General features: G+C 39.6%; 1 protein-coding gene across 4 annotated transcripts; it reads right to left on the bottom strand.

Annotated features, from left to right (window-relative positions):
- Nucleotides 1–5,645: 5,645 nt before the first annotated feature.
- Nucleotides 5,646–22,326, bottom strand: LOC111580661 (dixin-like). 4 transcript variants are annotated; one of them, XM_035956452.2, is made up of 21 exons: nt 22,083–22,326; nt 20,600–20,729; nt 19,507–19,632; nt 19,029–19,260; nt 17,088–17,189; nt 14,636–14,730; nt 14,441–14,544; nt 12,329–12,412; nt 12,010–12,063; nt 11,802–11,852; nt 11,577–11,681; nt 11,406–11,459; nt 11,216–11,287; nt 10,924–10,995; nt 10,760–10,825; nt 10,159–10,305; nt 8,875–8,938; nt 8,699–8,789; nt 8,127–8,235; nt 7,208–7,287; nt 5,646–7,132 (listed from the first exon to the last, which is right to left on the bottom strand). In XM_035956452.2, exons 1-21 carry the CDS (start codon nt 22,143–22,145, stop codon nt 7,123–7,125), a joined length of 1,911 nt encoding a protein of 636 aa, XP_035812345.1. In that variant the 5' UTR covers nt 22,146–22,326; the 3' UTR covers nt 5,646–7,122. The 4 variants fall into 4 exon arrangements, with proteins under 4 accessions (XP_035812345.1, XP_035812347.1, XP_023144281.1 ...); XM_035956454.2 differs by having other exon boundaries at nt 10,159–10,308; nt 20,600–20,734; nt 22,083–22,325; XM_023288513.3 differs by having other exon boundaries at nt 10,159–10,308; nt 22,083–22,325.
- Between the last annotated feature and the right edge of the window lies 1 nt (nt 22,327).

Genomic DNA, 22,327 nt, shown 5'->3' with positions numbered 1-22,327 from the left:
ACTACCACCTAAGGAGTGATATATTTAATTTTGAAAAAAGCATTTAGCCATACTTAAAGCTTTAAGTGCTTTATTAACACAGAACTAAAAATTTTGTATTGTTTTATTATCACAGGTTCTGTCTGAAAAGAGGTGGCATCATTTTAAACAGTGAAATCAAACTAACAAAATGTAATGACCAACCAGTGAGCAATACTGGATTCTGCAAAAACATAAACAACTTTTTAAAAAAAATTTAAATCTTATCTTAACACAGTTAATGTATTAACTTATTTTTGTGTGTATGAATGTATCTATTGATTTATTTGGTACTGTTAACATATTACAGTTTGTGAATTTTTCTTAAGATAGGCAAAGGCCATTTATTGATTACATATAGGCTGTTAAATGTTTATGAAAAACTAAAAAGCATTTTAAATAAAACAATTCAATTAAATTAAATTCAATCTTATTTATATAGCGCCAATTACAGTCAAATTGTCTCGAGACGCTTTACAGAACCAATATGCCTGACCCCCAGAGCAAGCCAAAAGGCGACAGTGGCAGGAAAACACCCTTTTAACAGGGAAAAAAAACCTCGAGCAGAACCCGGCTCTAATGTGGGGGGACCCATCTGCTGCTGGCCGGGCGGGTTGACTTAGGCATTTATTGAGTCACTAAAATACTGTAGAGTACAGACCACATCAGCATGATTATAAGCATCCTCTGGTAAATTAACAACCAGATACTGATGTCTCTCACCATATGGACTTCAGGAGATGACTAGGGGAGTCAGGGCGGAGAGTAGGCGGGGAGGTGGGTGGCGGCCTCCCCCCTCTACTCCCCCACCTCCCCCCACCACCCACCACACCTTCCCCCGCCCGACGAGTTCTTTGAGTCTCCACGAGTTCTTCGAGTCTCCATGGGTTTTCCCCAGTTTCTGGAGTTTCCACGAAGTCGGAGGCAGAACAAGTTGTCATGAAGAGGTGTTGAAGTCGGCCAGGATGGACTGACTTTTTACAGTGACTAGAAGGACGACGAATAGAAGAGCAGGGGCCTTATTTATAAAGCTTGCGTACGCACGGTTTTATAAATCAGAATATTTTTTGGCGTACGCCTATTTCAGGTTTTCGGCGTAGTCAAACTTTTAGTGTGGATCCTACGCCATGTTTTATAAATGAGGCCCCAGGTCTTTAACCACCATCCATAAAATCCATGGAGTCAGCTCCAGAGAAATGAAAGAAGGTCGACTTTTATCAACCTCCATCCAGATGTTCAACTTGATATCTTTACTTTGACATTTTTAGCACCACAAACCTTTATTATCACACTTTATTATCATTTATTAGGACTTTAATAGAATCCACCAGCAGATTTAGTTTTTGTTGACAAACTTTATTCTTGTCGTCGTGGGACTGCAGTATTTAAAACTGTTCCTTCTATTTGACCTCATGTTTATTAGTTTTAGTGGAGAAAGTTATTTTAGTTGTCGATTAGTCTCTTAAAAACCAAATAATAAATTGGATTAGTCAAGAGGTTTAAATTTCTTACTTTGTCATATTTTAAATATGACAAAAAATATAAAAATAAAGTGTCTTGAGACAATTTGACCTGTAATTGGCGTTATATAAATAAAATTGAATTAAAATTGTATGTATCTTGTAATGGAGTAATTCAGCCATATATGTTGGAAAACACATTTTCTTTGTCCATTAATCTGTTGACTGTTTTCTCCAGTAATTCATTTCTTGTTTTGGTTTATAAAATGTCAAACCCAAATATATTCAGTTTACTGTCATAAAAACCAAAAAGATTTACATTCATGATGCAGGAATCAGGCAGTTTTTCACTTTTTATCTTAGTTTCGTCAGAAAGATAGTTGATAATGTGTGACTTGTTGCAGCTTGTGAGCCGTAGAAGGTTTTAATCTTTGGGGCCGAGTGTCAAAAAACATTTAGAAACCAACATCAACAAAACACTCAACAAAGATTTGAACATCATTAAAGGGAAATCCAACTTTTGCATGACAATGTCTAATTAAAGGACATTTATTTCCAACGTAAATGTGTGATATTCATCCTCTGGAGCTTTCTCTTCACATCGTCTTCCACCTGGACTGGTTTGCTCGGGAGCATGTGCAACAAACATTTGAAAAACTGCACTTTAACATCAATGAATGACACTGAAGTTTAATCTCTACATAAATGAGTCTGGATGTGCTGCTCTTTCATTAACTCCTAAGTTTAGGGAAAGTTCAAACAAAAGAGGACAGTTCAGATAAGACTTGAGAATGAGCTTATTTTGAACAAACATCTCAGACTTTCTGAGCTTCAGCACCTATAGCAAGATATTTTAACAACAAGCAACTCAAGAGATCCAGAAGTTGGCGAGAGTTAGCTTTAGCTGAGCCAAAGAACATGTGGGACGCTAACCTAGCAAACATTTAAGACTTTTCTCTGTGAATTCTGAGAAATAATTTCCTATTCAATGACAGAGCTACACATCTTAACTCAGTCTCATTAAAACAGTCTCTAATTCAGTGTCATCCATCCATATTAAAGTGCAGTTACCCAAAATGTTTGTTGCATGAGCTCCAACTGCTGGAGAAACCCAGCAGCACTGTGAGGGTCATGTTCTTTGACTTCTCCAGTGCTTTCAACACCATCCAGCCTTCTCTGCTTAGGGTGAAGCTTGAAGGAGCGGGAGTAGACTGTCACCTGGCTGCTTGGACCATCGACTACCTCACCAACAGACCACAGTACGTGAGGCTTCAGGACTGTGTGTCTGATGTGGTAGTCAGCAGCATGGGGGCCCCACAGGGGACAGTGCTCTCCCCCTTTCTCTTCACCCTGTACACATCGGACTTCCACTACAACTCTGGGAGCTGTCACCTCCAGAAGTTCTCCGATGATACAGCCATTGTTGGGTGCGTATCTGAAGGGGACGAGCGGGAGTACAGGATGGTCATCTCTGACTTTGTGGACTGGTGTGAGCGAAACCATCTGCAGCTCAACGCCAGTAAGACGAAGGAGATGATCGTGGACTTCCGCAGGAGGAGGACACCCCGGACTGCACCGGTGAACATCCAGGGTTTGGACATTGACATGGTGGACACATACAAATACCTGGGTGTTCACCTCAATAATAAACTGGACTGGACACACAATACAGAGGTCCTGTACAAGAAGGGCCAAAGTCGTCTCCACCTGCTGAGGAGACTGAGGTCCTTTGGAGTGTGCAGGACTCTGCTCAGGACATTTTATGACTCTGTGGTAGCGTCTGCTATTTTCTATGCAGTGGTCTGCTGGGGAGCAGGGAGCACTGAAAGGGACAGAAAGAGACTAAACAGACTGGTCAGGAGGGCTGGTTCTGTCCTGGACTGTTCCCTGGACTCCATAGAGGAGGTGGGTGAGAGGAGGATGTTGTCAAAGATCACATCCATCATGGACAATCCCTCTCACCCACTGCATGACACTGTGGGGTCTTTAAGCAGCTCCTTCAGCAGCAGACTGAGACATCCACCCTGCAAGAAAGAGCGCTATCGCAGGTCCTTCATCCCATCTGCTATAAGACTTTACAACATCAGCATCACTGGCTGATGTTAACATAAACTGGACTACATCATTACCACCCCAAACCATAAAATTTGCACTGACATTCTTGCACTGCACATCTCTGCACTTTTAAACTTTATTTTTATTTTTATTTTTTCTGTTAAAAAATTTTGCCACCCTTGTATATATTGTAAATAAAGCTGCTGTAACAATGTAAATTTCCCCTGGAGTGGGGAGAAATAAAGAACTTTATCTTATCTTATCTTATCTTATCAACAAAACCTGGCCAGGTAGAAAGCCACTTTGACAAACAGGAAGTGGAAGATTCCAAGCAGATTTATAGAAGGGGAACCAGACTGTACTAAGTGTGGTCGAGTATAGAGGGGTGTTTTGTGGGTTTTTAAGGCTGATAATGATTATTACTGAGACATTTGGAGTCGATATTCATTTGCAGTAAATGAAAGTATTTAGAGACGGCATACTTGTTGTTTCCGTTTTCACGCCGTCTACATCAACGGAATGCACTGAAACTTTGCCCCCACTAGCTTAGCCTCGCTGTAGCACGCAGCTCAAAGGGGCGTGTCCTATCTACTCATTCATATCTATGAGAACAACGGTGGCTGCACATAAGGACGCCTGACGTTGATTAGCTGCGTAAATACCATTATATACAGTCTATGGTAAATACGTATGTGAATCGCATCATTGGCTGCAGCAGCCAGTCACCGGTCACTCACTGACTCACATTGAAAAATAGCGCAGAATGAATTGTTACGTGTTTATTTTATTTATAATTTAGGTTGGATTTTTTTTTTGTGCGCAGCGCAGATTTTCTGTGCGCGGAGACCGTGTCAGCAGTGCGCAATTGCGCACGCGCGCAGCTTAGAGGACACAGTGCTGCAATTACCACACAGACCGCATGGTGACAGCAAATATTTGACTGTTGAGCACGACCGTAACAGCACACAAGAGAGTCTTTGCTGGGAGTTCTTTGGCCCCAACATCCATCCAATTTCTGCTTTTAATTTCATGTCTCACGTCACAATAGTTACCTAGCTGCAACTATTAATCAACAGCAGACAAGCAGGTTTATGTGTATAGCACCAAAAAATCCCATTATTACATTAAATAAGCCACAAAAAATTTTCTAAAATAAAAAAATAGAAAAGCTGAATAAAGTCCACACCAATTTCATAGAATATGTTTCTAAAAGCCAAACAATAACAAAAATAGATAAATAAAAACACATTAAAAAAGTGCAGACAGGTTTGATAAAACTACTAGCAGTTTAGATTTGACCCGATTAAATAAAACACATTATTTAAAAGCAGTGAAAAAAGCCCAACATATTTTCCTTACTTTAAAACGTGGCTACATTTGCGGCAATGTCTTGCATTCGATGTTATATTTAACAGCCGGTGCAGGGATTTAAGAATCAGAGTAATGTGTTCTTTTTTCTTGGTGTTCGTCGCAGCAGCATTTTGAATGAGTTCCAAATGTGTAACGGGTTTCTTAGGAAGGCCAGCGATAAGTGCATTACAGCACTCCACTCTACACAGAATAAAAGCATTAAAGTAATTGCAATAAAGTGACTCATTTTCAGAAAATATATCTGCAACCATTTGGATAAGTTAAGAGAAATATATGCCAATGTTCTGTGGTTCTTACATTTTTCTGGTTTCTTTTATTTTCAGTTAACTGCATAATTACAGGGGTTTTGTCTATATTTTAAAGCACCACCTTCATGTTTTTGACAGTTTTTGACATTTAAATGACCAAACAATCAAGAGGAAATCCAACACATTAATTAGTAATCAAAGTGATAGTCAGCTGTACTCCTAAAATGTTCTTTATCAGCTTGTAACTGCATGATGCACTGTTTAATGAAATGGTAATGTTGTGAATGTCTTGTACAACATGTTGTACGTATTTCCACATATTCCTACTGGCCAAGTACTTGGAAACAAACACAGGCATGACAGAATTTCAACTAAAGCTCCATGAGGCTAAACTACCTTCATCTGCCTGCATGAGTTTGTAATGACAATCTCGGTCCATCCCATAAAGTATTCATGAAAATGTATATGCAACATTAAAACTGGAACACCAACATCTTTTTAAAAACAAACCTGTGTTTTATTTCAAAACATCTTTCTTTCTAACATTCAACAAAGGCCATTTTTGATCATTTTTCTTTAACAGACAGTATCCATGTTTTTTTTTGTTGCAAAAATAGCTGTAAACACAAATGCTTAATAACCATCTCATCAGCAAATTGTACATTTGACAGTACAGGCAGTCATGGCATTCAGACTGAACCTAACAACTAGACTGATGCATATTTCAGTTGGCTTGTTAGTGAAGGCAAACGTATTGATCCCCAATGGGAAGGTAGAAGCAGAGTGAAAAGAAAACGTGATAGCCACTTTCAGCTCACACAAATACAATCACACACATACACACACTCGCACCATAAATAGTGGGCTAGCTAATAGCTGCAGAACAAAAGTCTCCTTCCAACCTCTGACATAAAATTCACATCCACTGCATCATTTTAACAGAAGCGGAGGCATTCTCGTCTCATAATCTCTCTTTAAAGAAATAAAGAGCTATAAACTTCAAATATTTAAGGATATGGTGAAAACACAAATGTACAAATCAATTTTATACAATTAAAAAAAAAAAACATGTTGTTTGTCTGCATCTCTACCTGAACATAAAAGCTTCAGTATCATTTCTATTCACTGACAGTGGGTCAGTATGAGCATGTTTACAGGCATGCTGGTGTGATACAGACTGACATTAAAACCCACATCTGGATTTGGGTCCCATTCAGTCTGAAATACAATGAGGTTTTCTCTTTGTTTTTTTTTTTAAACAACAGACCTTTCTGTTCAGACAGCATCGCATGACCATTATACCCCTTTTTACTAAGCTTGTGCAGCACTAAAATAAAATGACATTTGCCCAACAATAACCTTTTCTGTCTTTCTAATGCTTATATTATATAAGTGGTATTTTGTTTCTAACCCATTTTTTTTCTATTTCTTGCTATGGTAGATAACACTGTATATATTCACGTTACATTCACAATAAAGACTGAAATATATCTAAGTAACAGTGGACAATATGTATTTTTAGCATGGAATCTGATGGTGTTTGTTTAAAAAACACATTAATGTAGAAGGAATGACAAATGATCGTACACACTGAAACATGTCACTTCCCCTGCAAACCTCCTGCCTCGGCTGTTTCTGATTATTTTTGAGTCTAGTTTTGATACAACCCAGAAATAATAAGCGCACGATGAAACCAGCTTTCCTTTGTAAGGCACTCAGTTTAACGATATTCCAGAGGTCAGTTACAGATTCATGCTGCTTCCGGAGTAAACAGGGCTTTCAGTTTGGTTTATAATCAGCTGATCCTGATCAACCCAAATCTCTTGCTGACAAGTCTTACAGTACTAAGCTAAAAGGTCCAATCTAAAAAAAAGTGTCCACTTGTGCCTTTGTTGTGAACAATTGCCTTGATGTGCCTCAGGAATCAGAGTAACCAGGAGCAAAAACAGAAAGTGTCATCGCTCCTCAGCTTACAATGGCCTAAGACAGAAAAGAATATGAGTTATTTAGCACTGAGAATTAGAAAAATAAAGAGAGACACAGACATTCTGGTACCTTTCTTCACCACGGTCCTCTTCTACCCAGGCCACTATTTTTCCTTCCCAGCCTGGAACAATTGCTGCATCCAAGAATACCTGTACACAGACAAGAAGACATGTTGTCTTCATGCATGAGCACTCTGCTTGTCTCATATCACACAACATTTTTGAACAGAACAAAACAACAGATTTTATGAGCCATCTTTAGATTATAGCACAAAACGAGCTAGTGCTTAACGTTAGGCGTAATTAGTAAGTGCAGCAACTTTTTTTTCCCCAAACCAAAACGGAATTTTCATTGTCAGCAATGGGCATTAAATTTACTACCACTGTCCTGTTATTTATGGCCCCTTTCAGATGTGGACGTCTTTCCATTAATCTGTTGGCATCTGACGTGTGCGCTTAATGAGCACCCTGTTGACTTTTCCGTAAAAGTTGCAACAGCAATCTTACTGATCGGACCTAGTAACATTAATGTATCACTGTCAACATGACACAAGTCTGAACTGCATGCCATCGCTTTAATGAATAAACATGTAGGTTCTGTGGCAACGTGATTTCTGTAGGTACTTCTAATGCTTTCCAAGGTCACATTCTATATATAGTTACAGGAACTCATTCCTTTTGCACAATAATTAGGCTACAGCTGCTGTGACACTGTGAAACTGAAAATCTCCTAAAAAAAACAAAACTTGACATGACAGAAAAACAATGACTTTTACAAACAGGTCAGGCCTTTAGGAAAATAGCCTAGACAGCTGTGATGGAGCTCAGGCCTCAATCTGAGGATCACCGTGATATAACAAATAATTAATAATATTATTTGATACAATTATATTAATTAAATAATTAACAAAATAGTTGTTTATAAACTTTGGTTCTATGCATGTTATGTTTCTTATTTCTGAAAAGGGCTCTTCCAAGCCTTTGTATACCTCTTCTTTCACAGTGCCAAACTCTGGGTCCAGGGCTTTGAAGTGGTACCTGAAGTTTCCCTCTCGATCAACAGCTGCCTTCACATCCTTGAGAGTCACCTCACCCAGCCTGTTCAATGCAAGCAAAGAGAATCACTCATCTTGACATCTTGTGACATTTGTTATTATTTTGTTTATGTAATTTTTATACCTAATAGCCTAATTTCATATGTTAGAAAAGTCAGCTTCACTGCTGGCTGGCAATTAGCAGCAAAATTACTCATTAGACATGAAAACTACAATAGAATAGCGTTACTTTTAAACCGACAACTAAATAAATAGTTGTCTGTTTAAAAATGACGCTATTCTATAGTAAGAAATGACAAAAAGAACATAATCCAACTGTAAAAACTGCAAGACAGAAATATGTTTGACAGGGAAAACTATGTACACGTACAAACACACACACACACACACACACACACACACACACACACACACACACACACACACACACACACACACACACACACACACACACACACACACACACACACACACACACACACACACACACACACACACACACTAACCTCTTAGGTATATTGATCATGGAAGGTGTTGGGGATTTTCCAGTAAAATAAAGGATTTTAGTTGAAGAAGAGGAACCACTGTGGGAAATCTCTGTAATAGACAAAAAACAGTTGTTAAAATCATAAATATTCTGTGTATGACACAATTGTAGCTGAGACATGATAGAACCTCTTACTTGAGGAAGGCCAAGAGTCCAAGTCTGTGTGTTGACCTTTGCGTCTTGGAGACTTTCCCCTTCCCTGGATAAATGAACATAAATGTTGACATCTTGTCATGGTCATGAAACTGTACATTTTGCAAAGGTAACTGTCTAAGAAGACATTATACTGTAAATCCATACTGTAGTAGAGTCTTTCATTGGTGAGTACTCATCAATCAAATCCATGGTCAAATGTGATATTAAAGGTCCCTCGCTGTGCCTCTGTAGGCATTTTAATGAAAGTCTCACGTCCTCATAAATTCCATGGTTTTAGCCCAGTTCTTTATAGTTTGCTTTAGTGTCTGAAGCTGAGGAAATCAATGAGCTGCTACTTCAGCAGTGTCTCTAACATGAATGCTGGTTAACATATCATCTTAATGGGCTGTATTTTAGTATCTTTTTCATACTTGTTCATTGTCTGTTAACAGACAGAAATGATGTAAATGAGAACAGTTTTGTTGGGAATTCTGCCATATTAAAATGTAGTATATAGGGAGCAGGAGAGAAACAAACAGATGTAAACACCAGTTTTTAAAGGCTTTAGAGAGTTTAGGTTGCATTGAGGCCCGACAAGCAAGAACAAAACAGTAACTCATCAAGTCCTAGCTAAAAGGACCGGTTTAGAAATGGTCATTAAGTGTCCCTCAACTTTGACTATCCCTCAGCCTTACATTTTCCACATAGTTCTGACCTATGGGTATATGATCAAAGCTAATGGTCATGTTAGCCACACTGCTGCACTAACAATAAGCATTTTCCTGCTGGTGACATTGCTACCAAGAAAAGTAATCCACTTGATGTTCAGTTTCTCAAATGCAGCCATCAATAGAACTTTTGGTGTGCTTTGCTTTTGGGTGAGGCATTTTAAAGTTATCAGAAGCAGCTCTAGAACGCATATAAACCTTGTGAACTGTGAGGCAGCGGTTCATTTTGAATGGAAGCCGACAGTTTGTGGCAGAATCATGCAAAGTTTAAGATAGGCGACTATTAGTTAGTTAGGTGTGAGATAACACCTGAGCCAAATTTTAAATGGCATGTAAAGCTAGGAGGCCATATAGTCGTGGGGTGCTACAGGAGTGGGTTAAGTAAACATGTTAATTTATTAACAGCTCCTAGTTTGGACTTTCAAGATTTTAACAATCACAAAACAATAAAATACATTTTTACCACATGGGACATTTGAAGTGCTCATCAGCAGATAAAATTGTCAGGAGCTATTGATTAAATTTCTGTAAACACCCCGATGTATTATGTCTGTACCCTGTGTGTGTGCAGAACATGCAGTCTGTCGATGAGCGACACTATGCCCTGTTCCAGGGTGTCTAGTGTATGGTGCTGCGGGTCATGGTCTCTGAAGTTGTTCCTCAAACTCTTAAGGGCATCTCTGAGCAGCTGAAGCTCTTCTGCCTGCTGATAGAGCACAAACACAAAAACCCTTTCAAACACAATTCTTTATCAAGAACAGCTGTGTGCTTGTTAAGTCTTTCACTGCTATTTTTGTGCATCATAAGCCTGTTCTGCCGGCTCTGTCATAAACAAAAAAAACAAAGTAACAGTCTCCCGGGTAATTTACAGGCCATATGCACCCTATCATACACATTTCTTTAAACTTGCTATTCTAAAATGAGGGTTCTGGGCACCCCTGTAGGTCAACTGGTTGAGTGGGCGACCCATAATAGTAACACAGTCATGGGTTCATGTCCCACCCATGGCCATTTGCTGCATGTCCTTCCCCCACTCTTCCCCCACATTTCCTGTCTATCTCCACTTTCAAATAATAAAGTCTATAAAGTCCAAAAAATATCTTTAAAAAAAGAGGGTTCTAGGATTTCATGTTCACAAGCTCATGGACAATACTTACACCTGACATAGAAGGAGCTGAATTTCCAGAGTAAGAATATCCATTGTTTTCTGCACCGGTGGGAATCTGAAAAAAGTGGGGAAAGTGTCAGCTGTGTAATGTATATCTCAACTCATGAATATAAAACCTAAGCACAGAAAGAGTCAGTGCAGAAACTGTGCTACCTGTTGCAGATCTCGACTGATTAGCTCCTGTAGCATGCTGTTTTTATGGTCCAACTCTCTTTGCAATTCAGTCTGTCAAAGAGACACTTAATCAGTTATCAAACACACAATAATATACAGCTAATATGATTGAGATTATTTCAGACTAGTTTATTAAACGAGTGAAGGGGGAACAAGTATAAGCATTGTCTCCTGCACAAAGAGTTTATGATTAACTATTGATCTGAGAAAAAGAGAACACTTTGAGCCCACTTTTACTTATTTAACTTCCCTGTAAAATGCTGAAGTATACCTGCAGCTTTTGGCTTTCTTCAAGCTTGTGCTTGTATTGCTGAAGTAGTCTGTCCTTCTGTCCGATATCCTTCTGCACACAGTCAACCAAACAGAAAATGTAGGGTTCATTATTTAGTCCAAATTCATTAAAGAGATGCTGTGTAACACAAATTTAGGATGATTAAACTCAGGAAATGATCAAATATCACCTTGCATTCACCCCATAGCCTGTTACATTCCTCCAGCTTCCACTGCAGCTCTGCCTATAACACATTTTCACAGGAGAGGGGAATATGCATCAAGATACAAAGAACCTGTCTACCCCAACATTTGTTTTCAAAACTATTTTAGTGTTAAAGACTCATAAATATATTTTCTACATTCTGATTGTTGAGTTCATCCTGTGTCATGCTGGCTCTGAGAAGCTCTTGCTTCATCTGCAGTATTGATGCCTCCTGAGTGCACAGTCTCTGCTGCTGGGCCTCCTGCACATCAACAAACCAACAGAAAGTCAATACCTAAATCAGCAACTTATCTAAAATACAAATAGAATTATATTCAACTGAATAATAAAAGAATTAACTGCAGACCTGGATTTGTCCTACCTTAACTCCCTGCAGGTTTCTCATCTCCTGCTTACAGCGAAGCAATTCCCTCTAAAGCGAACACCAAACACATTGAATTAAAAATTAATCACAGTGTGCGTTCCAGAAGTGTATTTTCACAGCAATAAGATAAATGTCATTTCCTCTGACATAACAAGATAACAGCATATAACAGTTTGAAAAGAAAACAAATCATATAATTTTTTACCTTCAGCTCCTGGGCTTCCTCCATACTCTGATCCAAACGACTGCGAATGACTACCTGGAAAAAGAGAGAAAGAATGCATGTGTGAAAGAACCACAATGGAGTGGAGAAAAAAAGGAAACTGATACCCGTGTCACCTGCTGACACACACATAAGCCTGCTCATACACACACACAACACACAGCTACGATAAAGTAACTTGATCTGTGCAGAACACAGAGTTGAAGAACAGAGTGCCACAGGAAAGACAGAGAGCAGACAGAAGGAAAGAAAATTAAACCAGGATTAAAAATGTGGAAAAAGTGAAAAAGACTTTTACTACCAGTTGCTGCTCAGTGTTGCCTTGGTCCAGAGTTAAGGACACATCTTGCTCATCCTCGGGGAGTGAACCTTTCAGCAGCAGAGCCTTAAAAAGCACAAACAGTTTACCATGTGACAGCAGTTTGTACTTTGGAGTGAAGTTGCTGTGCTCAAAAATCTGTGACCAGTTAAAGCATGACCTGGTAGGTTGTCTTATGAATGTAGTGCAGGTGTGTGCATGGTGTACAATACATTAACTACAACACTACATCATGTTATCCCACAAGGTCCCACCACCAACAAGTAGGAGTAAAAAGTCAAGCAGCACAAACATGATCTTGCACCAGTTTCCCTCCCTAAAACAAGTGCATCCTGACCCACTAAAGCCAGAAATATTTGTGCTTTTAAAGACAGGTCTTTAAAATACTTCTTTTACTAAACATACACTACCAGTCAAAAGTTTGGATACTTTTCTTTATTTTTACTTCTTTCTACATTGTAGATACATACTGAAGACATCAAAACTATGAAGCAAGATATATGGAATTATGCAGCAAGAAAACAATTGTGAAATAAACAATAATATGTTTTAGATTTTAGATTCCTCAAAATAGCTACCCTTTGCTTTGATGACAGCTTTGCAAAAACTTAGCATTCTCTCAATAAGCTCCATGGGGTATTAACCTGAAATGGTTTTCACTTCACAGGTGTGCCTTGTCAAGGTTAATGTGTGGAATTTCTTGCCTTCTTAATGGGGTTGGGACCATCAGTTGTGCTGTGCAGAAGTCAGGTTGGTGCACAGTTGACAGCCCTATTTGACAACTGTTAGAAGCTAAGTAAAGACAAACAGCAGTCCATCATTACTTATCATCACTTTAAAAACTGAAGGTCAATCAGTCCGAAAAATTTTCAATGTATCCCCAAGTGCAGTGGCAAAAACCATCAAGCGCTACGAAGAAACTGCCTCACATGAGGACCGCCCCAGGAAAGGAAGCCCAAGAGTCTCCCCTGCTGCTGAGGATAAGTTCATCCGAGTCACCAGCCTCAGAAATCACAAGTTAACAGCACCTCACATTAGAGTCCAGATAAATGCCACATGGAGTTCTAGTAGCAGACACATCTCTACATCAACTGTTCAGAGGAGACTGTGCCAGTCAGGCCTTTATGGTCAAATAGCTGCTAGGAAACCACTACTAAGGAAAAGCAACAAGCAGAACAGATTAGTTTGGGCCAAGAAACACAAGGAATGGACATTAGACCAGTGGAACTCTGTGCTTTGGTTTGATGAGTCCAAATTTGAGATCTTTGGTTCCACCTGCCGTGCCTTTGTGTGACACAGAAAAGGTGAATGGATGGTCTCTACATGCATGTTTTCCACCGTTAAGCTGGTGACACTGTTGGGGATTTATTCAAAATTGAAGTCACACTGAACCAGCAAGGCTACCACAGCATCCTGCAGCAACATGCCATCCCATCCAGTTTGCATGTAGTTGGACCATCATTTATTTTTCAACAGGACAATGACCCCAAACACACCTCCAGGCTGTGTAAGGGCTGTTTGAGCAAGAAGGAGAGTGATGGAGTGCTGCATCAGATGACCTGGCCTCCACAGTCACCTGACCTAAACCCAATTCTGATGGTTTGTGATGAGATGGACCACAGAGTGCAGGTAAAAGGACCAACAAGTGCTCAGCATCTCTGGGAACTCCTTCAAGACTGTTGGAAAACCATTTCAGGTGACTACCTCATGAAGCTCATGGAGAGAATTCCATGAGTGTGCAAAGCAGCAATCAAAGCAAAGGGTGGATATTTGAAGAATCTAATATATAGAACATGCTTTGACTTATTTTGCACATTTTTGTTTTCTACATAATTCCATATGTGTTCATTCAGAGTTTTGATGCCTTCAGTGAGAATCTACAATGTAAATAGTCATAAAAATAAAGAAAAACCATTAAATGAGGTGAGTCCATGTCAGTACTGATTTATTTCAGTTTCCAGCTCTAATCTAACTATCTTTATAAAAATGTGAGTTGTGGCACAGTATAACAGTAGAAACTTCAGTATGGAAGAAAAAAAGACACGTATACACAGGCGGTTATCAGAAACAAAACAAACCTCAAAATGCAAGTACCTGCAAAGCAGACACCATTTGACGTGTCTCTTGCACCTCCTTTTCCAAAGTTTCACTAATAGGATCTTCCCATGCCGTCTCCACACCAACATGAGATGACTCCACTACATGCATACACATTAAATAGGGTTACACGTGTCAAAAAAGAGCTTTTGAGGTTCACAACATGTCAGTTTGTGGCTTGATAGAACTTACCACTGATCTGCTGCTGCTGGTAGTCTTGCTGCGGTCTCTCTGAGTGGCAGCCTGGTGGAGCTCTTGGTGATGACAGTGGACTGACAGAACTGAGGCTCATTGAGGACAAAAAAATAGTTAATTAACATATTCAAGAAAGGCATGAGGATATGTGCATGTAAACATTTAAAGGTGGAGTATGTGGTTCTAATGCAATACATGTTGGTCAAATTCAGTAAATATCATCTCACAATAGCTGTCCATATAGTGTGAGCTACTATTTAAGTGTGCAGAAGACAGGGGGAACAGGGGCAGTGGGACGATAAATCTGGCAGATACTAACTAAATGAATATCAACCTTCATTTTGCAGAATCACAGACTGCCACTTGAAAATTAACGACACAAATGCACAGCATAAATATAACATGCTATGTGCAAAGCATTAGGTTGTAATAGCTAGTATTAGTAGGTCCAAGTAGACAGTATGATGTTCTACATGATGTTCTTGTGTTGCGGGTACATGGGCCAGACGTGGCCATCGAACAGGCCAGGGGGGTCTGGCACCGTGTAGTTCCTGGAGCACCTCCTCTTTTTGCATTCCTCATATGGGATGGAAATAAAGTAACCTTGTTGAGTGACATCTCAATGTACTGTATTGTATTTGTGGGAAAAAAATAGTACACTTAAAAAAATCTGTAAGTAATGAACAAAATAAAATTTCCCTCTGAATACATGTTCAAAGTCTATGCCTGCTCTCTGTATAAACTCTTTGGTGTGCTAACAGCTACCCTCTTCTGTAACAAAGGTCTCAAAGGATATTCAATGGTATCACCATGAGGTAATCTTAATTTACATCATGTACAGTGTAATAGTTTACTGCTGACTTGTATGTTTTTCTTTTTAGCCCTGACTTATCTGTCTACTTTGGTTTTTGAATACATGCCCATCTGAAGCCCCGTCTGCAGATTCGATAGCTTTAGAAAACAATGACATTTATCAAAATCAAATGACTGATTTCATGAACATAGCATTTGTAGAAACTGTTAAAAGTGTTGACAAATCTTTGCAACCTAAGCACCATTCACTAAAATTCTGCCTCATATATGGAAGAAGCGATCATAAGGAAAAATAAGGAGCCAATCTATAAAAAGCAACACATGACAATCACACTGTACAGTACAAGCACTAGCCTCACTTAATATCTCTCCTCGCACTGCGTTCATTCACTGTAAAACTGCTATGGCTACGGTGAAAGAAGCATAAACTCACACAAACTTCAGGAAGAGCCTCAAAGTGCCTTGGCTTACCATTTAATCTGTGTCCCCCCCATAGTGGGCTACAGGTGAGCTAACCTGTACATAACACTTCCAAGGAGTCAAAGTTCCACTCTGTCCGTGGATCTCTAGCATCTGCAGCTCGACAAACTCATAACGATTTTGCGATTCTCCTCATGCTGGCACACCCCTCCTCTCACCCTCCAGCTAGCTAAGGGTTACCATAGTAACCACCACATCAGTCACTACTCAGTGTCTCACTGTTATGCTACACATACAGTGGTAGGATCTGGTAGTTACAGCTCTGTTAATTCTGTTTCTCTCCAAAAATATAAAAAACCCACGATCAAAAAGAACAAACACGTGAGTGTGGAAGATAAACAACTATTATTTCCTTTTTATTATTCGCTCATGTTTGGCCCAGATGTCTATAAACTGACACACTTTCACAGCAGGAATAAGTCTGAAGTACCAAGACCAAAGTCATATGCTCTGTCAGGCAGTGACACACACACATACACACACCACAGAAAGCAGTCTAGTGTTTGCAAAGTGTGAAAAGTTGCTGTTAAAGATAGCTGATAACCAGAACTTACATAAGATTAACTGCAGGCAAAAAATATAAACTGAACTGAATCAGTTATAGAGCTGAGACAGCAACAAAGTGGGGCTTGTACTCTTTCAAAGATGGAGTTGTGCTTAAAAGCAAAGCATGTTTTGTACTAAAATGCCCAAACCACACATTTAATTCTGCCACTAGTCATTCGCACATAGTACAACAGCCTCTTTAATGAATTTAGGTCAGCAAAAATCACCTTTCATTGGCTTTGTTGGTTTACATCATCAGTCCAGCAAACATGCTCTTCCTAAGGTTTAGGCAATAAAACTGCTTTTTCCTACTACAAAGGCTTTTGGACATACATGTGAATCAAAAAATCTGATGCATTAAATGGCACTAAGAAGCCAGTTTAACATCTTTCCTCTAAAGATGCAACACCCACTTGAATCTGACCAGCCTAATCTTCATTCAGAAGACAGCAGATTGTGTATAAATGCAGGCTATTTTTTACAGTTAGGAAAATGTTTAGTAAGTGCATTTGCCTCAGAACATTTTAAATTCAAACTAGTGAAGTAAACATTCCTCTGCATGACAAATGAATTGCAATGGCAACCTTGAGCTTAAGAAAAAGCTAATTACCTGCCAGACTGAGGATCGTCCTGCTCATCTGGGGTTCCTCTTTCATATTGTTCAACCAGTGCACGAACACACACACTCTTTCCACCATCAGACCCCCAGCCACTGAAAGATGGCACACAAAGCAGAGGTTATCTATTCATGAGTAAGAACTGGGACTTAGCTTTGCAAACAAACATGCAGAGATGAGCCATACTCCAACACTTGACAGGATGCTAACTGACAATCTGTGTTTGTCCAGCAGAGGACAGCAAAGACTACAAATCTGTTGCTCTGTCACTTAGCGTCTAACAAGCTCGGCTGCAGCTTAGAAATGGGTCCAGTAATTGCAGAGGTTTAAAACTAATTTGCACGCTCAACTAGCTTACTCTGTCAAATTAAGCACAACTAAGTTGCTGCTGAAAGACAACAACACCAGGTGCCTCATCCGCCCAACATTATCTTGTAGCATAAGAGTAGGCATGGCTTATGGCATATCACCAGAATTATCAGAATCATCATTCTAGTTGTGCTGCGGTATTGTCAGTGGTGTCATGAACGGCTATAAGATCTGCATTTTGTTCTGGGATGATTTCACTGTTCACATTTCTGTATTATTGTACAACTAATGAATATGAATACACTATCAATGATATTTTAAACACAATTTTTTAGATTTCCATCCTTGACATAATTCTGTTGATTCAAAGCAACACTGACAATGTACTTAGTCCTACCAGTGCATTACATTATATGAAAACAGTTTTCACTTCAGATAGCATTCACTTGACAGAATGTGTGTACTCGCAAGTTGTCTACGTAGCTGATTAGCCCCTTCCACCATGTTCCAGTACTAGACTGTATTCGGATAAAAATACAGGGTGGCCCATTTACTGAAGAGGCTGCCTCGTACTACTATGACTAAAATGGATGAAAGCATTTATTGTGCTTCCTTTCTGTTGCATTAGATATGGTAAATCTGCGGTTGTAAATTTGTTGAGCAGGTTCAATAATATCAGTGTCACTGGCTCACTGTTATGACGCTGTTTTTTATCCTCTGATTAACGGTTTTGATTAACCAGAAGTAAAAATGTCAATGTTTTTAGTCTTTCAAATCTCACTCCGTTCTGTTGATAAAAAAAAGATGTTGACTTACTGTGTTTCAAAGTTCTCTCAAGCGGTTCTTATCCAAGATTCAAATGTTGTACATTTTGGAAATTTAGTGTCACAACTACTGCTGAGTAAAACTTTGGGATTTTTTTCAGGGTGAAATTTTAGGTTAAAGTGGTTATGTAACAGTGTTCCAAATGTTTCTGGTAAACTGAAGAGATGTCCTGCTTTCAGGTATTGACCTTGTGTCCGGGCAGTAACTCTGCTACTGGTATCAAAAAATAAATGTGCAAGAAGTGACACATTTCATTTTAGTTACACAATTACAGAATTACAATTTTTTGAAATTAATGCAAGTGTCTGAGCTGCATAAATTGGCCCTCATACTGAATTTTCTGAACCTACATTTTAGTTGAATGGCTTTTAAAAAGTTAAGTTAAATCTCAGAAAGAGTGACTGACACAGAAGTTGAGGTGGGTTTTTTTTTTTTTACAAGACTCATCAACCAAGTTAAGACAAAAGGTGCAGCTTAGACCTCAGCTTCTGAGGACACAGAGGTCAAGGGATCATGCAACTTTGGCCCGGACAACACAGGCTTAAATCTGTCCAAACCCATAAACCACAGCTAGGCTCATGACAGAACAATGGCCCGTGCCTGTTATGAAACGATATTATTGCATTGTGTGCTGCTCTCTTTTTTTATTCAAACTGTTCGTCTATTTGCTGCTGTTGCACTGTAAATTTCCCCGTTGCGGGATCAATAAAGGTTTAATCTATCTATTAACAGAGGTTGTGTGGGAGTTTCTGTCCATGTGTTTTATTTACAGTCAACAATAATATTTGCAACCAGCATACCTGTGAATACGTGCGGCCCGTGCAGGCAGTGAGGCATCATGTCGAGCAGATGCCAGAGCAGCGGCGGCTCCTTGAGCTAGTGCAACAGTGGAGAGAGGGTTGTGATTGACATGGCCTCTTGTCAAGCTCCTCCCACTTCCAGAAGCAATCCTGTGACTGGCTGTCGGTTTGAAGTGGGCTGCCAGTGCCAGAATGATCCTCATTACAGATTTCAGATTACCATCCACAATGTCTGCAAACACAAAAAGATGCAATGATCACTGTTTCCTTGATTGAGCGACAAATTGCTCATGCACATGGAGAAATACAATGTCATTGTTACAACGTAGACAAGCATTTTTTTTATGTGGTTAAAGCTTTGGGGTGAATAAAATTTTCCGACTACAAAACAGAATCAGCGAGCCGGAAAGGTTAGGAACACCTGCTCCTTGAAATATAGAGATAGAGAGCGAGAAACACTGAATTTTGCGTGATTTACCTCTTGCGGATATGTGGGGCATGCGTATGTGTCTGGAGGAAATGAACTGCAAGACTTCCTCCACATTCTTCTTGCTTTCCTCTTTGTTTTGTGGAGCAGCATAAACTCCCTCCAGCACCTCCCCAGCTGCCAAATTGAATGAAATATGAGGAAGAGAAAACACACACAAGCAATGCTACAGAACTATTCTGCAGTTAACATTGTGAACGTAGAATTTTTATTTTTCATTACGAAGCAACTTGGAAAGAAAAGCATCTCAGGTGGACTGCACTGAAAATTGCAACACTACTAACTAGAAAAGCACTCAGAGAGCGCAGTACTCCACCAAGGCTGTTCAATCCCCCATATGGCACTGTCAGAAATGCCACGTTCCTTGGTGGAGTAATGAGCATGTAAATAACTGGCTTATTAATGGTCAGTCACATGTTGAAATGAATGATGATTTCCACCCATAAATAAACTAATTTATTTTTAAAATGCTCAATCTCCTGAGACTACTACTTCTTTACTATTCTCCCTCCATTGTTACTGCCATTTGTCTGTGTGAATGCTGTCTGAAAAATATAATCAAGCATATAACCATTTAGGCTCTTAGAACAATGTGTCTAGAAATGTTTAATATTCATATAGATATATTTAAGCACATACACTAAATGCAATGAGTGTAAATAATCACAAGGTTGAAAATCATGACATGTGAGGGATGTTCATGTAGCTTTGATGAGTTTGTTCTGTAAGCCCTACATGACCACTTGCCAAAAGACATTCTGCAGGCCGGAAAGTCACAAGATGTACCTAAAACGAAGAATGTATGGGATCTGAATCAAAACAAAGCTGACCACACATGTCGTGACAATGCATCTCATGACAGGAGGTGAGAATCAGGTGACAATCATACTTTGGGGAGGCCTATGATGCACACTAGGTGAAGAATCGCATTTAAATTAATCGGTTTGTTTGCACTGTGTACAAAAAAGTGGGTCGAACATCACTGACTGGTCATTTTCTCTTTTTTTCCAAGGGTGTAGAGTAATTTTAATTTACTAAATGTTGCAGTCATATTTTTTAACACAATGTGTATGTGTGTATTTACCAACTATCTCTATTAGTTGCGTCAGCACCACCCCATCCTGCAGATCGTGCCTGAGGTCTGTGATCGGCTTCAGGCCTGGTTTCCTCTTCAGCTGAGAGTTCACCCAGGAAATGTACGCTGCCAGCTGCTGCTGCACTTCATCAATCAGACACACAAATCCAACAAAGCACAGACAACACATCCACAAACACACAGCTTAGGGTTGGGCCTAAATAAGGTTGAGAATATGGCATAACAAATGAGTGCCTTTGTTTACTCTGTTGGGACAGGGGAGAGGGGGGCAGGGTCAACCTATTGTCCCGCTGCTAGTCAAGAATTCTACTTTTCCTCTGGAAGGTCAGTCATATGATGTTGTGTTCAGTCCAGAATTACACAGTTTATCATTTTACCCCTGTAGTTCACACAGTGCATGCCGCTTTTACTGGTGATGTGCCAAAAAGTAATCACAAACTGATTATTGTCCAGTTTGTATACATCACCATCTGCTGTTATCTGGGTCAAACACTAACAGCATGCAAATACAAATAACACTATATCCATGGTGAAAGGGATATCAAAGGGATATCACTGTGAAACTTAAATGTTTGCAGTGTACTATGCAATTAGGCATAACATTGATGATTATAGTCAGTGTTATTGTATTATTTCCGATGTTTGGTGTGTATGTGTTTGGTATATGGGAACTATACAGCATCAAACATAATGAGTTTTATATATAAAATAAAGAAACTGTCTATTTTTGCAACTATACTATGGGCTATTAAAGTAGGTCATTCTGATGCATTATTATCAATCCAGTAACAATGTAAAGGCTGCACTGAATTTTTAACAAGCAGAAAAGTGCAATACATGAGTGAAATTGTTCTTTTAAAGCTATTTCAGCTGTTTAAAAGAACCGGATTGGTTGTAATACAGGGCACAAAGAGGATAATGTAACGTAGAGGTGATTTCTTTATGGCTGTTTTACCCAGATAAAAGGAGCTGTGCATGTACATGGGCAGGGGATTCAGTTTTTGCCAGACGACCACTTTTTGGCACAACACCGGTCCCGTTCGGTCACGTGACAGCCCGTCGTCAGGGATACAGCACAAAGAGCGCAGCCGTTTTGCACACAACAGAGAAATGTTCATTTTCACTGTGCCGTTCAGCTAGTTTCTTCATGGCTCAAGAAAACTCACACTAAAGCTATATGCTAATGTTATTTCCTAGCTATATTGCGCTGAACGCCAGTAGACGTGTTTACGTTAAGTATGCCGCTAAACTCATGTAAATTTTTTGGTCCAAACTACACAATAACGTCCGGAAATAAACTGAAAGTCAGCACTAACTCATTTGGACAAACTGCAGAAATTCGTTACTTTCAGGTCGTTGTGTCATTAAACAACCAAACTGGCTAGCAAACTGAACTGTCCTCCGCTTGCTAATTTTTTAGCTAACTCAACTTAGCAAACATTAACAGTAGTAACGCCGGGGTAACCGTTACCTCGTTAAAGCCCCCATGAAGAACCTCATCCAGCAAACTTCCTCTTGAGAGTGAGGCGATCATATTTTACCCCGAAAACCCATTTACGCCAGCTATCGGGCTAGCTTCGCTGCCTAACAGCCTGAACAGCGGACAGAACCCCGTTACTGACTACCGCTGTACTCCTGCAGACGTCAACAAACCGACACAATTGAGGGATCTGAGGAGACTAGAGGCTACCGTTACTCCGGCTGGGAGCCCGCTGT

This window comes from Amphiprion ocellaris, chromosome 14 (genome assembly GCF_022539595.1).
Source record: "Amphiprion ocellaris isolate individual 3 ecotype Okinawa chromosome 14, ASM2253959v1, whole genome shotgun sequence".
Classification (NCBI taxonomy): Eukaryota; Metazoa; Chordata; class Actinopteri; family Pomacentridae; genus Amphiprion; species Amphiprion ocellaris.
The sequence above is the reverse complement of the archived record's forward strand: the minus strand, read 5'-3'. Positions and strand labels throughout refer to the sequence as shown.

Coding starts and splice junctions, on each gene's coding strand:
- LOC111580661 (XM_023288513.3), bottom strand. CDS start 22,145: ATGATCGCCTCACTCTCAAGAGGAAGTTTGCTGGATGAGGTTCTTCAT. Junction 12,413..14,440: donor AAATGGTGTCTGCTTTGCAG/GTACTTGCATTT, acceptor GTGCTTTTTAAG/GCTCTGCTGCTGAAAGGTTC. Junction 11,853..12,009: donor AGGAAGCCCAGGAGCTGAAG/GTAAAAAATTAT, acceptor TGTTCGCTTTAG/AGGGAATTGCTTCGCTGTAA.